The 16,762-nt window shown below is 35.4% G+C and overlaps 1 protein-coding gene across 1 annotated transcript in view; it reads right to left on the bottom strand.

The window, feature by feature from the left end:
- Positions 1 to 16,762, bottom strand: part of LOC131692350 (protein still life, isoform SIF type 1) — a 432,447-nt gene that overhangs the window by 400,750 nt on the left and 14,935 nt on the right. Inside the window, exon 6 of the mRNA XM_058979344.1 lies at positions 64 to 429. Within this exon, the coding sequence (XP_058835327.1) occupies positions 64 to 429 (366 nt within the window). The remainder of the gene's footprint in view (positions 1 to 63; positions 430 to 16,762) is intronic.

Here is a 16,762-nt window from a genome sequence, read left to right on the forward strand (position 1 = left end):
ACCAGCTACCGGAACTAGCGGACAGTTAGCAAAAGAGATGCCACAGTTTAACAAACCACTTACCGATATTCATATCCTCGGTGCTCTTGGACTTGTTTCTCCTAGCAGCCTGGTTGTTGTTGATGAGGTTGTGATGCATATCGTGCTGCTCGCGTGATATGTCATCACTGAAGTCTTTCGTTCGTGTGCCCGTACCCGTCGAAGTGGTTTTGGTAGACCGTTCCGTTTGCTGTAGTGTTCCGCCGGCTTGCGTTCCTTCCGATTTCGAGGTTTCCTCGCCGCTTCGCTGGCCGGTGCCCATGTTCGAGTTGGCCTCGTCCTGACCGATCTGCGAACCGACGTGGTTCTGCGTCACCGACGAGGATGTGACCGTTCCTACGTTCGTCATCGTGCTGGTTTCCTGCGACTTGGTTTGCCGGCTGCCAGTGTCTGGAATGGGATGTACATTGTTAGTAAGTTTGATATAATCATAAAATATGTAAATTAGAAATATATGTAGCAATAATGGACACCTTATTCGAAGTATTCAACAATCTCTTAGATATTTCGCATTTATTTCGATTCACGGTGGACCTCGTATTTTTGCAAAACAAAATATGTGGTTTTCGAAGTGGAAAATTTACATTAGCACGAAATGAACTCTACCTCTAATTACATTTAGACGTTTCACCACCGATTTGAATACCCGCACACAGTGATTTGAATGGAGTAATGCAAATGCCTCCAATACTATTGCGATCTACAATTACAATTGAATATCTTGAAACTTATAAATGGTATAAATAATTCAAAGAAGACAATTGATGCTTCTATCTATTCTGTATTAATCTCTTGAATGTTACGAAGATCAGCTGACTATGTTGCGAGTTTTTACTATAAATGTAAACGAAAGTCGCGCTCACGCGTGTCATAGATGTGTATTAGTGTGGGGCATTGTTATATGGAAAAATGTAATCATAGCCACATCAACCGAGCACAGCACTTTTTTGGTTCCAAACAACTGTGCAAAATTTGGGGTCGATTGGTGTTGACCCGGCGTAGCGCATTGCGATTGAAATTTGTATGGAGATTAGTATGGGAAAACCTACATTTTTGCATTTTTAATTCTACAGACTACAATTCTTCCTGTAGTGTGCCAACAAATAGATAGAAGTATAGTCCAGGATATGCTGAACAACTTTGCCGAAGGATGTATGGTGTTAGAATGTCTCTAAGCCAAGTTATAGCTGTTCAAAATTCGATACATCGAATTAAATGCCAAAAATCATTTTTATTGACAACACAGCCGGTGTACCAATGGTATTTCATATAGCATTCCAAAATAACATATATTTTAGTTTTACCACATTGATATATGCTATATAGTTTGCTCCGAGCGGCAAAAAGTCTAGCCGCGCCACTGATCAATGTCTGGAATAATGAATCGATGTGAGGAGTGCAAGATCCAAATTGGCTAACCCATGATAGCCAAAATGACCCCGCTACCGGTCGAGCGACTTGCACTTAAACCTTTCAGCCACGTTTAGATTATTTCGGACCAGTAGACGTCACGATTTATAGTCGAGTGGTGAAACGGTGGGTGGTGATATTGAACAGTATGTTAGACAGTGTGAAGCATGTATAAAAATGTCCAGCTTTCCAAAGCCAACTTATGATTCATCTTGGATTCCTACTACACGTCCGTTTAGTAGGTTGCATGTAGATTTCTTCTTCATTAATCAAAAAACATTTTTATTTGTTGTGGACAGCTACTCGAAGTGGTTTGAAATTGAGTTGATGATATATGGAACTGACGCCGCTAAGGTAATTCGTAAGTTTACAGTTATCTTTGCAAGATTTGATCTTCAAATGCATGTTGCTCTTTTGATTTTGGTCAAATTTTAGCACAACTAGTTTCATTGTGTAGAGGAATGAAAGAACTTGGTTAGTGAGTAAAATTCATTTGGTAAATTTGCTTGGAACTATGACTTTTTAGTTTAAATATGTTTAAGGTGGTCAGATCAAAAATACTTTGTTCACTAATGTATTCTGTACAAATTTCGGAATCAGTTCGGAACGGTCACATAGTATACATTCTATGTGAAATTACCTCTACTTTTCAAATATCATGGTCTCGTTCTGCGCCTAGGTGCGCAAAAAGTTTTAAGCAGATTTTGAAGCTTTGTTGCTGATATGGAGACGCATGGTGTTTTGTGTAAAATAGTTAGACAATCTACAGTAAACCAACACGTTCAACAATGGTTTTTAAGTAGTGTTCTTCATTTTTTATGATATTGTTGACATTGGTGAACAGTAACGGAAAATCTATCATGAAAACGGGATCATAGTTATAAGAAAGGTTCAATGACACTGTATGGAAATATGCATTTAATATTTTACGACTTTTGACATCAAAAATGAGCTCAGCACCTCAAATTCAGCTTAAATTGTGATTTTTAGCCAAATTAGGTAACATTTGAGGTTTTGTCCGACTTTTGTTTGAAGAGCCGCCACTGTGCGACGTTTTGGTCACAGATGGAGGTTCTTCTTTTTAATTCTCTTGCATATTACACATTTATGGAAAAACAGGGAATCCGAGTATTCAAGAGCCCACCTTATAATGCCAGCAGTAATGGACAAGCTGAGAGTATGGTGAGAGTTACCACAGAAGTATTTAAAAAAAAATTATTTTGGACCCCCAGATTAAGTTTATGGAAATTGAGGATAGAATAACTTACTTCCTAGTCAACTATCGTAATACTTGTACACCTGGCAACGATATTCATCCTTCAGAAAAGTTGATCGCTTATAAACCAAAAGTAGTGCGCCTCCACAAGATTTATAATTAAGTTTAGTTTTAGGTGACAAGATCTAGCTTGAGCTTGTGCGACCACCCCTGGCTGCTACTCCGTTATCGATCTGGACTAGCTGAAGTTACACAGAAAATAAGTAGATAATTATGCTTGGGAATAGCGAAACATCTTTCAATGTGCAACTCCTGGTAATCCTAAAGTATTGATCAATACCGGCGCCGGCCAGGCCCGAACGTAGATCGCGGAAGGAAAGGGAAGGAATGGTTAGTCTGATACTTGCTTTTGCTAGAGGCCTTATATACTACTGCGTACTCCGTAAGTATCACAGGAGGAAGATATTTTTGTTAGTAATAGTATAGAAGAAGTTGGATCACTTCTTCTTTACCGACGCCAGAGAGGTGACTTCACTATCTGGACTAGATATCGATCCACCAAACTCATAGACCGGGGACCAACGGCTTTACTTCCCTTCCGAAGGAAGACGTGACCACAGATTTTTTCACCTCAGAAAAATCTCAACGACCTCGGCTGGAATTGAACCCAGGCAAATTGGAATGAGTGGCGGTCACGCTTACCACTCAACCACCGGCTTCGTTTAGTTTTAGGTGACAAGATCTACTACAAAAATCCAAACAAAACAGAAATCGAAAGATGGATCGAGGCAAAGTCTGTTAGGGAAATGTCTCATAATGTTTTTACATTTCTTATAAAAGAAATGTATAGAATTCGCTCAAACTTTCAAGATTTTTTCCGATGCCCGGAGGGCCGAGTATTATATACCAATCGACTCAGCTCGACGATATGGGACAATGTCAGTGTGTGTCTGTGTGTATGTAACGAACAAACTCTCATTCGTGTTTCTCGGCAGTGGCTGAACCGATTTTATCCAAACCAATTTTAAATGAAAGGCCTAATACCCAGACAGAACGCTATTAAATGGTTTTTGATTCTGATGTTTAGTTTCCAAGATATGAATGTTTGAAAGGGCAAAAATCGCGTTTTTTGCAGTTTTTTGAAATTTACTGCCGAAATTGGCGACGCAATTAAACAATTTATATATTTTTAGAAAGCTTATACGAATACCTTTTTAACGAATCAGACTATCTTCAAAAAAGATATTTTACATTAAATGCGGACGAAAGATTTTTATCATTTCCCATAGCCACAAATAAGACCAAAAACATTCAATGTGTTACACTAGTTTACAAAATAAAAATAAAAATCTGAACTTTAATATTCGAACACCATTTCTGATGTAAAATTTTGTGCTGAATCCGAAAATGAGGTCTAAAAAATTTACAGCAGAACAGTTTTCGAGTTACAGTAAAAAAATGAATTTCACCTATAAAATTAAAAAGGCCTTCAGTAAAATCCAAATACCATCGGTTGTAGTGTATCGATATGAAATATTATTTTGTTGACTTAAAGGTAATTGAATGCACTTTCGATCGTTAGAACATTTTGTTTTAGTGCGACTACTGGTCTTGGCGTTATTTACGAATCTATTGAACTTTTTCTTGATTTTTCGTCATTTTTTGAAGAAAAATGAGCCTTTGGTCAATATTTTGGGCATGATAATGCAATCCTAAAAATATATATTTTTATGAGAAAGTAAAGCCTACTAAAACCAATGAAAATAAGCACTTATTAGTTTAAATCGGATGGAAATTGTGAAAGTGATTCAATTTTTGTAGAATGGAGATTTTTGAGTTTCTCTGGGTCAACTTATTGAACCGTCTCGATTCCAATTTTTTCTAGGCTTTGTTTCATAATATATGAGGGACTCTTTGTCAGAATTCTGTTAAATAAGTAAGTGGAAGAATATTGAATGATTTTAATGTGGGGTAATATTCGAACTCGTTTATCCAAATGATTCAAGACTTCTGATAACAATAATTTTAGGCACAATGAAATTATAAGTCATCGAATGATTGGTATGCAATACTGCGTGCAATATTTACAAGTGTATTACATAAAATAACACTCTTATGATACAAAACTCGTTATAAACTAAATCCTCACATGTCATAAAATTCTTTTTTCGAAACGCAAGCTGCTCAACTGGATTTTGTACAACGTTAATACAAACTATACAAATCAATAGAAATATGTGATACTACATATGTCAAGTATTATAAAATTAATAATTTGTACAACTTTTAATTTGTTATCTTTCACAGAACATCTAGCAGTTCGTATTTTGAAGCTATGTAGGACATCGAATAAGACTTATTTTAGGTTTAAAATCTGAAAATCTGAACTTCAGAATGTTTTGGAGAACGTAGAGTATTTTGTAATTGCACTTAGATGTTTTACGCAATATATTGTAGTTTATTGAAATTTTGTGAACCAGTACAGCAAAATCGGTACATCGTAAAAGCCAATGTGAATCCCATATAATTTCAAATTATAAACTTCAAGACGTTTTAATAACGTAAAATAAATTGTTAGTAGCACAAAACATGCCGAAATAGGTGGATAAGTCATCATTCGTGAAGCTAGTGTCTGAATTTAACATTTTGCACCGTCATAAGCTTCCGATATGTGTATCCAGGCGTTGTGGAGCGTGCAGTTTACAACGTTTCTTGAACATATGCGATTCTGTATTACACATTTGAACATTATGCTTATTTTCAATGCCAAATTTTTGACGACATTACTTTAAGAAGTCTTGAATCATTTGGATAAACGAGTTCGAATATTACCCCACATTAAATTTTCTCACTTACTTGCTTAACAGAATTGTGACAGAGAGTCCCTCATATATTATGAAACAAAACCTAGAAAAAATTGGAATCGAGACGGTTCAATAAGTTGACCCAGAGAAACTCAAAAATCTCCATTCTACAAAAATGGAATAACTTTCACAATTTCCATCCGATTTAAACTAATAAGTGCTTATTTTCATTGGTTATTAGTAGGCTTAAATTTCCCATAAAAATATATTTCTTAGAATTGCATTATCTTGCTCAAAATATTGACCAAACTTCAAAAAATGACGAAAAATTAAGAAAAAGTTCAATAGATTCGTAAATAACGGCAGAACCAGTAGTCACATTTAAACAAAATGTTCTATCGATCGAAAGTGCATTCAATTACCTTTAATTCAACATAATAATATTTCATATCGATGCACTACAACCGGAGATATTTGGATTTTACTGAAGGCATTTTTAATTTTATAGCCAAAATTCATTTTTTTTTACTGTAACTCGAATACTGTTCTACTGTGAATTTCTTGGATTTCATTTTCGGATTCAGCACACGATTTTACATTGAAAATGATCACCAGCTTATTTAGTTCAGAAATGCCGTAACGCCAAAACGGCTAATTTTAGGTCAATAGTATCTTCGGAGACTTTAAAGGATACAATATGCCCTTTCTTCTGGTATTGTGATTTTACTGATTAATCCCACTACGAGAGTTGTATTTTCATAAATTTTCTTGGAAGTGATTGTATTGAGATGATGCCTTTAGCTAATTTGTAGCTCTTACTTTTGCGAATAACTTTACTGAAGACATCAAATACATATTTCGAATACTTTAAAAGTTATGGGTTGTTGTTTGTGAATTACCCTTATTCGCCTATTTATTGTTCAATATAGTAATAATCCATTTAAATAAGCGAAATATTATTTTGATAAAATTAATTTCGTATTTCATTTTTCTTTCTATAACCGCTAGAATAACCACCGAACAATTCCAAGTTGTCAGGATGGAACTTGATTACTTATCGGTGTACAAATTTTCATTTGCGCGAACCTTCTGACTAATAACCATCGGATCGATCTGAAACATATCCCAGAAAATAGAAAACGATATAAATAACTCCAAGCAGCCGTGTAGCCAAGAGGAGGCTTTGAGGTTTAACCACACCCCCCGCTAACCCTCATCCAATAAAATTAATTTGATTGAAGTTAAAAATTTATTAATTCTGATTGATTTAATTCATTATTACAATGATAATTATCTGATCATTACATTGCACTATGGTCCCAAAGCTGTATTTAGGAAGACAAAACTGTTTGCGCATAAACCGTTAGTTTTAGATATGTAGTATCTTCGGCAAACTTTCTTAGAACTTTCTTGCCGATTTTTTTATATTAGTTAAATTAGGGTGGTCCTTGTGGTTATGGTGTTCAACGTATCAACTTCTTAGATATGTAAAATTCAGCTACATAATGTTCTACAAAGTTATAAATCAATCAAATTGAAGCAACTTTTCTGAAGAAACTATGTGGCTATCTCTAATGGTTCATGTGCTATGATTTTTGCAATATTTAAGGTAGGGTGGCTCTTTAAAAATTGGTTTTCTATTAATATCTTTTTATGTGTTAATTTCTCGCCAATACTTTGTTCTAGAGGTTTTTAGAACTTTTGTAAATTCACATTTTTGTCGAAGCAATGAAGTTTCTATCTCTTTTGTTTGCATAGTTACAGGCGATTTTCAAAACAAAAATGGTTTTTTTTCAAAGCTATATATCTTCCAACATTGCGAATGGATTTTCAATATTTTAATTTGATTTGAAAGATCGAAACTTTTCTAGTTTTTGGTGAAAAAACTGTGGGAGCGTTATTTCTGTAAAAAAAAATTATTTTTGAAAATGGTGTATTTCCCAACAAAAATCGTTCATAACTTTTCAAATAGATGAGATAATAACTTTAAGTAATAAATTTCTCAGTTGATTTTACCATATGAGATTGAGCGATGAAAGCGTGACCCCTTAAAATCACTATTTCACATTTGTCACTTCAGACATTGATTTATCGTAAATACTTTGTTTGCAGCACTTTTAGAACTTTTATGGCGAATATTTTTGCTGAAGTAACAAAGTTATTATCTCATCTATTTGAAAAGTTATGAACGATTTTTGTTGAGAAATACACCATTTTCAAAAATTAATTTTTTTTACAGAAATAACGCTCCCGCAGTTTTTTCACCAAAAACTAGAAAAGTTTCGATCTTTCAAATGAAATTAAAATATTGAAAATCCATTTGCAATGTTGGAAGATATATTGCTTTGAAAAAATCCATTTTTGTTTTGAAAATCGCCTGTAACTATGCAACCAAAAGAGATAGAAACTTCATTGCTTCGGCAAAAATGTGGATACACAAAAGTTCTAAAAACCTCTAGAACAAAGTATTGGCAAGAAATTAACACATAAAAAGATATTAATAGAAAACCAATTTTTAAAGAGCCACCCTACCTTAAATATTGCAAAAATCATAGCACATGAACCATTAGAGATATCCACATAGTTTCTTCAGAAAAGTTGCTTCAATTTGATTGATTTATAACTTTGTAGAACATTATGTAGCTGAATTTTACATATCTAAGAAGTTGATACGTTGAACACCCTAACCACAAGTACCACCCTAATTCAACTAATATAAAAAAAATCGGTATGAAAGTTCTAAGAAAGTTTGCCGAAGATACTACATATCTAAAACTAACGGTTTAGGCACAAACAGTTTTGTCTTCCAAAATACAGCTTTGGGACCATAGTGCATTGATAACCTGTTGTTTTAAACATCATGAGGACCTTCGAAAAAATGTGGGAATGCGATCCTGATCTGTAATTGATCTATTGGTCTTGATCTCAATAAGTTTAATAGGAATCGAAATTGGAATTGATTTAATGTCTATAAATCTTAGAGCTGCTCACCGAAAAATTGCAGAACTTTCAACATTTGCCGAAAATATTTTTATTTTGGGAATGTGTCGAGTTGAGACGAAAACGTAATAGAATTAATAACGAGAATAACACTTTCCAAAAGTAGCGGAATTTATGAAATATGGCGTTTTTGAAACCACCAATTTCGCTGGTTTAGTATCTTCGATGAATTTTACAAACGTTAAACAGCACATCATCTGATAAAATAATTTTGGTGTTATTTGTCGTTCAAGAAGTATTTATGGAGAATTTACTCTTCAAACAAATTTAGTTCCAGACATACTGTGTTCAGAAAAATTTTGGGGAGTACTACTACAAACCACTTTATTGAAAACATGAAGGCTCCATGTGTTCAGGGTATTAACATGTTTTAGGTATATTTATTTATTTTAGAGGTATACGTATTTAATTTTAAAATAAATTATTATGATTTTACTATTCATGATAAATATCTTCTATTGTTTTATAAACAATAAAATTTACATTCTATCCAACGCTTGAGTTAGTTAGCTCACAATAGAAGTTATTCTTGAAAAAAAAAATACTAGAATAAGGAACTCTCCGTAAATATCATTTCATAACTTAGTATACTCCACATACGTAGTATTCATGCCTACAATAAAGTTGTTTTAAATGAAAGTCACAACAAATTCGCTAAAGACAGGAACTCTGTTCCATTTTTTTGAAAAACTGATTCTCCATAAATTTAAAACTTCAAAGATGGCGGTTTCGTAATTATGCCATTTAGACAGTAAGTTAGATTTTCACCAAACCGAATTTCTGACTGCGCCACTGACTCCAAGTAAGTAGGGACAAAGTCGTTCTACACTCGTCCACAAGATACTTCTTCAAATACTGCCTATCTATCTATCTATCTATCTATCTATCTATCTATCTATCTATCTATCTATCTATCTATCTATCTATCTATATCTATCTATCTATATAAATAAAAGTCAAAGTTTGTATGTATATGATTTATAGACTCCCAAACGGCTTAACCGATTTCCGTAAAAATTTGCACACAGTTGGTATTTGGTATGGGGCGTGTTTGTATGCTATTAGTTGGAGATTATCTGCCCGCCAGATGGCGCTTTGGAACAAATTGTGTTTTCCTCCTATTTCGCAGCAACGCGCGATGGGTATTAGCTAGTATATTATAATTCATTGAAGACCTGATTTGATCAGTTCCCAATTTTGTCAGACTCATATGAAAATATGTTTGATGAGCTCAGCAGACGAACAAGGCTGAATTAAAATAAATTCTTTCTTGAGCATGTTTTACTAATCTTAAAGATTCAAATATGCAAATAAAAAAATCCGTTTTAATCCACCTAGTGGTGCAGTTGTACCTTTCTCATTTATCCAAACTACGATTCCATGGCTGGTTATGTTTAATATAATGATGGAACTGTCTATTAGATATTCAGTGCGATTTACACATACGTACAATGAATCGACAGATTGGAACTTCAGTTGCTATGTGTCGACGCTGAAACACTTGAAATCAGCGGCAGATCCAGGAGGAGGGTTCGGGAGTTTGGACCAAAAATATTCAACTTGTTAAGAAATTTTAAATTAGTCTCTCAACTCAAAATCATTTCAAACCAAATTTTTTACTGGTTTTTCAGACCCACTAGGAAAGTTTTTTCTAGAGGAATTAGAAAATTTTATTCGCTGAAGGAAGGGCGGTTTAGGGAAGGGTGGTGAGTGATGGGGGTGCCCCTCACCGTATCCCCCTAACTACGACCCTGTTAAAACATAAAACCTATATAAGTCAAAAAAGAATTGGCCGGGATTAGGTTGACGATGTTCAGAGTGATTGCATAACCTTTCTATAGGAGAAAGGCAAAACCGTGTGAATAAACGAGATCGTTCTCATTCGATTAACCGTGATCAACCTGCCAAGTCGTTGCGTGAGAAAACCCTGGCAATATCCACATGCTCACCCTTTTACAGGTGTTAATTTTTTTAATAGATTTTTTTTCTTTGCGAAAAATGTCACAACATCTTTTTCAGTGTAAAATTTGTTCGCGTGGAAGTTTTCATTCCCTGTAAAACTTTCTCCGACGGTTTTGCTGTATAATATACGGTAATCGAACATTTATTTGGAAAATGCTGCATGCAAAAACTTCTACGCCCTTTTAAAAAAATTGCTCTTGTGTCAAAATATTCTAATTGCCAGAGGAAATCATGGAGCTTCATGATCCGAACCCAACCGCATTGTTTTGTTCGAACAGGAGGTGGTCATATTTTATGATCGGCCATTTTCTCGTGGAATCCCTCAGTTGTCGCTCTATATAGTCAGAGAACCACTCATCTCGAGAGGGAACTTCACATTGGATGTCCTGTAAGGAAAGCTACATGTGAATGCAATATCGCTGGGAGCAAGAATTTATTGTCCCATGTAACCATTTGTGACCACACTCGTGTATGACTGGTAGCAAGATCAACATAAATGTTCCAAAGACCAGTAACCAACAGTCTGTATGCACGTGATAATGCTTCTTGTTTAAGGTGTGTAAGGTGTAAAGGTTTTATATTTAGAAGGGTCTTAAGGGTAGCAGTCGTAGTTATGGTGAAAGCACCAATTAACGCAATCGGCGCCATTATTTGTAGATGGTTTAACTTTGACTGGAACGTCATTACCTCTCCTCAACAAGCCGTCGGCAACCAGGTTCCATAGCATATAGGTGACAGAACGTCACCCTGGGACAAACGCAAATTTTCAACTTCCGTATCTCTGCCTGTCTTGGGGTGACGAACAAATAATGTGGTTACTAAGCATTGCGTTTGTCCAATCAGAGTTATATGCAGATACCACATGACCGCGTGTCGCTTCCGGAATAGACTGGACGGACGCATTATTAAAAGCACCTTCAATATCTGGGAAGACACCCAAGCTAGATTGCTTGAGCGAGAAGGCCTTCTCAATGTTGTAAACAACATAGTGAAGCAAAGTGATTGTTGATTTCATCGTTCTGCTCCGAATCGATACAACCTGGCAAGTGTGTGTCGAAGAGACTATTAAGAACTTATTTTTTGTCCGTCACATAAACACCATCTTTCGTCTTTAAGGAGTTCATTTCAAAATCTTTCGATTTTGGGAGAATTTTATTTAACCTACTAGCCTCGTTAAGACAATAGATATTAGTGCAAAGGTCTCCTTCTCTGCAGATCGACAGTTCTTATATGCACTACGAGCTGACCTGAAAGCGCTGAAGTCACCACGCTGACGCCGGTTCCAAGCTCTTCTCATATCCTTCTTCTTTCTTTCAAGCTCAGCCTTCCTCCAAGTGGTTCCCATAGTCGATTTAGCAGTACGAAGTGGACAAACTTCTTCGTAGGATGCTACTATGAATGAGTTTATCGTATCCACGACGTCATCGTCATCGTCTAATTGACTTATTATTGGAAAATTCATTTAGGTTTACGATACATTACCACATTGAAGGTGACATCGAGATGATTGAAAAATATATATTTATGGTCGGGAAGAGACGGTTCAGTTTTATTTGGAACCTGCCAATTTCCCAGCTCATGCGAAACTCTTTCAGAGCAAAGCGTTATGTACCTCCTCTTTCCCAGACCTCGCCAAAGTTGGTCGGATTCCCAAATCCAGGTTATTTGTACTACTTCTGCACTCCATCAGTTCAGAGCCCCTCGGATTGATGTCTGAGTTTCCCCAAATGATGTGATGAGCATTTGCATCACTGGCGATAATGAAGCTGCAACAATATGATACAACGCTTTTGAAATGATCAGAAGGAGATGACTCGTTATGCGGCAGATATGCTGAGCAATTTAACATATAGCATATATCACGAGTTGTGAGCTACGACATGAGGCACGCGTCAATAGCCATATTTGGAAGAATGCAAGCACGAGGCATTTCACGTGAGTTAGTCATGTCTGTCTTGTAGTAAGCAATGAAGGCAGCATTAAATAACTTTCCAATATAAAGGTTTCCTTTATGGAACTACGGTTCTTGAACCAATGCTATGGAAGCTTTAACTTCTTGCATAGTCGCTGTAAGTTGGCATATAAACGCATATAGCGAGGGGAGGTTTATATGGCACATTATCATTTGATTCCAACGATTTGCGAAAAAATTAAAGGTCCACTGTGTCAGAGATTCGCATAATACAGTAAAGGCTGACCTGACTGAAGTTAACAGCTGAATTAAATGCCGTCAGTTTAGAGGAACTATGAACTCAATCACTGATCAAAGTATTAATTTGTTATTATGTAGACAGATTGTAGACAGAAGTTAGACTCTTTCACGTTTTTGAGCATAAGAGAAATGCGTAACTCATGTCTGGTGTATATTGGCTTAGTACTGAACTGAAAATAATTGAATAACTGCTCTGCACCGAACAAAAGAACGACGAAGAAAACAACCGAAACATGCCCTTGCACGCAGTAGGGTATGAATGGAAGTTTGTTGTTCCTTTAAGCTTATCCGAGGATATTAATATTTCGGAGCACTGATTACAGTGTTGCACTGCGTTGCTGCATTTAAGCACAAGACGATTTCGCCTGAATTTCTGAACGCTGTACACTTAATGAACTGCGCACCTTCCAAAGATTTAATATAGAGGTAACCGGGGCTATTAAGGCAGTGGGGGTAATTCGGACTCCCTCGTAAGTCGTAAGAGTTTCTGACTGACGTAGATATTCGTGGAACCGCTATTCTAATTCTAATTAATTTTAACTGCTGAATCCCATTGTTTGGTTTGTTTCGAAAGGAGATACAACGTGATTCATTTTTTGCCATCCTCAAAACAAAAATCATTATGATGGTAAAACTGTGATTAAAGCAACAACCAAAAGTTAAAAAAATAATAGGTAAGTCTCTTAGAAAGCTTGAGGCACCTATTTTATGGAATGATTTTTGTTTGAACGAAAACACAGATATTTTAAGACATTTACCACTTTTGTGCCAAAATGAGCGTACGGGGCTATTCGGACCCCCTATTCCATCAACCACCGTTCGGCGGCTTGCGACTACATACACGATTGCACGCACACGCATCAGCAACGAAAATACATGATGCGCCAATCGACAGCTGTGGCTACCCAGATTAAGTTTTTGAAACCCAATTTATTTTTTTTTTACTTTTTAAGGAGTTTCTCTAACAAATATTTCATAGGTAAACATAATTCTATTGCAAAAAAAAAAAATTAATAAAAAAATTAAAGGATTGTGTACAGGACACGACCACGGTGACATTAAAAATGTAGCTTTTTCCAAGAGCGTGCAAATGAATTTTTATCTATCACACATATCGCCTCACCTTCTTGCTCACTCGCCTGTTTTCATATGTTACAATTTGCTATATACCCTCCCCATTAAAACATTATTTATCGGTAATCTATTAATTAATCAAGTATCTCACTAGGTGATTGGCATTATTTGGCTGATCCATCTAGTAAAAATAGGCTAGTCTATCTAGAAAATATATTCAAAAGAATAGTTCCATATTGAGAACTGTGATGAGGTAGCCCACGCCCGCTAACGGAAATATACAGATTCTCCATGAAATATGAAATTTCATTTTCCATTTAAATTTTCAATAATGTACTAATGAACTTAAGTAAACAATCTTAAGGTTAAGTATTTCTTGATAGATTAGTGGTGGAAAAAAGGCACAAATCCCCGACTATGTACGGGGAACGTGCCATTTGAGCCAACATATTCTGATTCCAACGTTCGCACTACCAGTTAAAACGGGTTTTTATGCTATCTTGGTGACATTTTTCTTGTTGCTAATTATTATTACATGTTATAACTCTGTAGTGTAAACATTGTATTGTTGAACCAATTCTGCAGCGTTTTATGTTATATAAGTGTTTTATGTGGTAATAGGACTGACATAATTATATCTTCAGTACAGCTGTTTGTTTCATAATTTAAAGCAGATTTTTTTTTAAATTTAAATTAATATACCCAACCGTTCTATTTGTTGTAAACTTTAAAACGCAATTAGAACTTTGTTTTAAATACATAGGGCAGGACAGATACTCTGACTGGATAAACTGGGAAAACAATTTTAAGTCCAGTAACGCTTTAGACATGGCTTGAATTTGAATCGAAAAAGAACACCCGCTTAAACTGCTGCTGGGACGGTAAGTTCTGTTTTAAAATTTTCCGTTTTGTGCAGTACGAAACAAAAGAGTTTGAAATTAGAAAACAAAAAGTTCTGCTGGGAATGTGATTGTTTCCGATGCAATTACACTCAGGTTTTTTACGCAGGGGATACAGGCCGTGTAAATTAAAACCGCGTAAATTTCAAAAAACGCGTAAATGAAAACCGCGTAAATTTCAAAATCCGCGTAAAAACGGTTTTAATCCACCTAACAATGTGATGACATTTCTTATAACTTTTATCACTCTCTTCGGATATTATATCGTTTGAGAACATTTAGAACATGATGCTTCGCGATGTTTTTGATAACACATACTATATGGGATAGTGGCAGGACTCAGAGAATCGCTCAAATCAGCATAGGACAACATCAGTGCTAGAAATCTCAAACCAAATCAATGGGAAAGCGAAAAAATGGCCCATAAAAAATCGATTTTTTTTTTAATCGATTTGAAGTTTATACTTTACTCAAATTTCCAACGCGACTGAGAACTAAGAAAATTGAAATCGCAGCTCCTGATATTTTTCCAAAGGTGACTTCCCAGTAGTATCCTTGATTTGAATTATTATCGCTAATCCTAATGCCAAAGAACAAATAAAAACCTCTCGAAAACGAACCGTTTGGGAAAATCATCGTCATTACTGGAATTTTCATTTTCACGAATCTTTTCGATAACCTTCCGTCACTTGCCTTAATGCACTGGGTGCACAGTGCTCTGAAAATCTAGCGAAATCATCTTAGGGCACCAGCGGGTCTAATTCAGAGCCATCTGCGCGGCGAGTTAAATCTGTAAAGAATTCTAAAAATTAATTTCTATTCCATAATTTTCAGTTCAGCAATTCGAGAGATCGTGATATTGTGTAGGAAAAAAGCTGAAAATTTCAGTATTTTCTCTATCTGCAACATATAAACCCTTAAGTATACCAATTAATTGGTATACGAATTGGAATAAGTTCGCCAATTTTTGGAAGAAGTCTACAAAATAACCCCTTGAAAGCTACCTAAAAATAATTGCATCGAAGCAATAAAAAAATCCCCGAAAATGAAATGTACCTATTAATGTGAAACACAGTGAATAATAATACAATAAAGACCCATTTTTATCAATCTCATGGTGTATTTTAGGCTGACAAAATGGGGACATTGACTAAATCGGGCAGCTGAAGCTGTTAAAATATTCTTCCCGTCCCTTGATGTAGTCTGATAACTATTTCTGATTATGATTAACTTTTTATTTTTGCATATTTACATCTCCATGATAAGGAAAACATGCTCAAGAAAGGATTTACTCGAATTCAGTCTTGTTCGTCTGCTAGAGCCCATCAAACATATGTCATATTTGGCTGATAAAATCGGGGTTTCAATGTGTTATAATAGATATTCAGCATTCGAAGAAGTTTCTTTTGAACGAGCGTAGAACGACTTTGTTTCTACTTACTTGAAGTCAGCGGCGTAGCCAGAAAGGTTTGGTGAAAATCGATCATACTGTCCAAACGGCATAATTCCGAAACCGTATTTTTTGAAGTTTTAAAATTATGCAGAATTAATTTTTCAGAAAATAGTAACAGAGTTCGTGTATTTAGCGAATTTGTTGAGATTTTATTGTAGTCATGAATATTAACCTGAGAAACCATAAATACTTCTTGGACGATATACCGTCAACATTATTTTATCAAATGATGCGCTCTTTAACGTTTGTAAAACTCATCGAAAATACTAAACCTCCGAAATTGGCGGTTTCAAAATGATGCTATCTTGACCTTAAATTACTGTTTTTAAACATTTGACCTTTACATATAATTGGTCATACAACAAAAATCAAATGCTCATCAAAATCGATCAGAACCTGCTAGAATCGAATGGAAATCGTCATTTTTCATAAATTTCTCTGTACATTCGGAAAGTGTTATCCTCGTTATTAATCATATTACGTTTTCGTCTCAACTCGACGCATTCCCAAAATAAAAACCTGTTTTAATCCACCTAGTGGTACAATTGTGCTCGTCTCATTTGTCCAGACTACGATTCCATGGCTGGTTATGTTCAATACAATGGTGGAAATGAATATTACATGTTCAGTACGATTTGCACATACATACAATGGATCGACAGTCACGATCTTGATATACTATGTGATACTGAA

This window comes from Topomyia yanbarensis, chromosome 3 (genome assembly GCF_030247195.1).
Source record: "Topomyia yanbarensis strain Yona2022 chromosome 3, ASM3024719v1, whole genome shotgun sequence".
In the NCBI taxonomy this organism is placed as follows: Eukaryota; Metazoa; Arthropoda; class Insecta; order Diptera; family Culicidae; genus Topomyia; species Topomyia yanbarensis.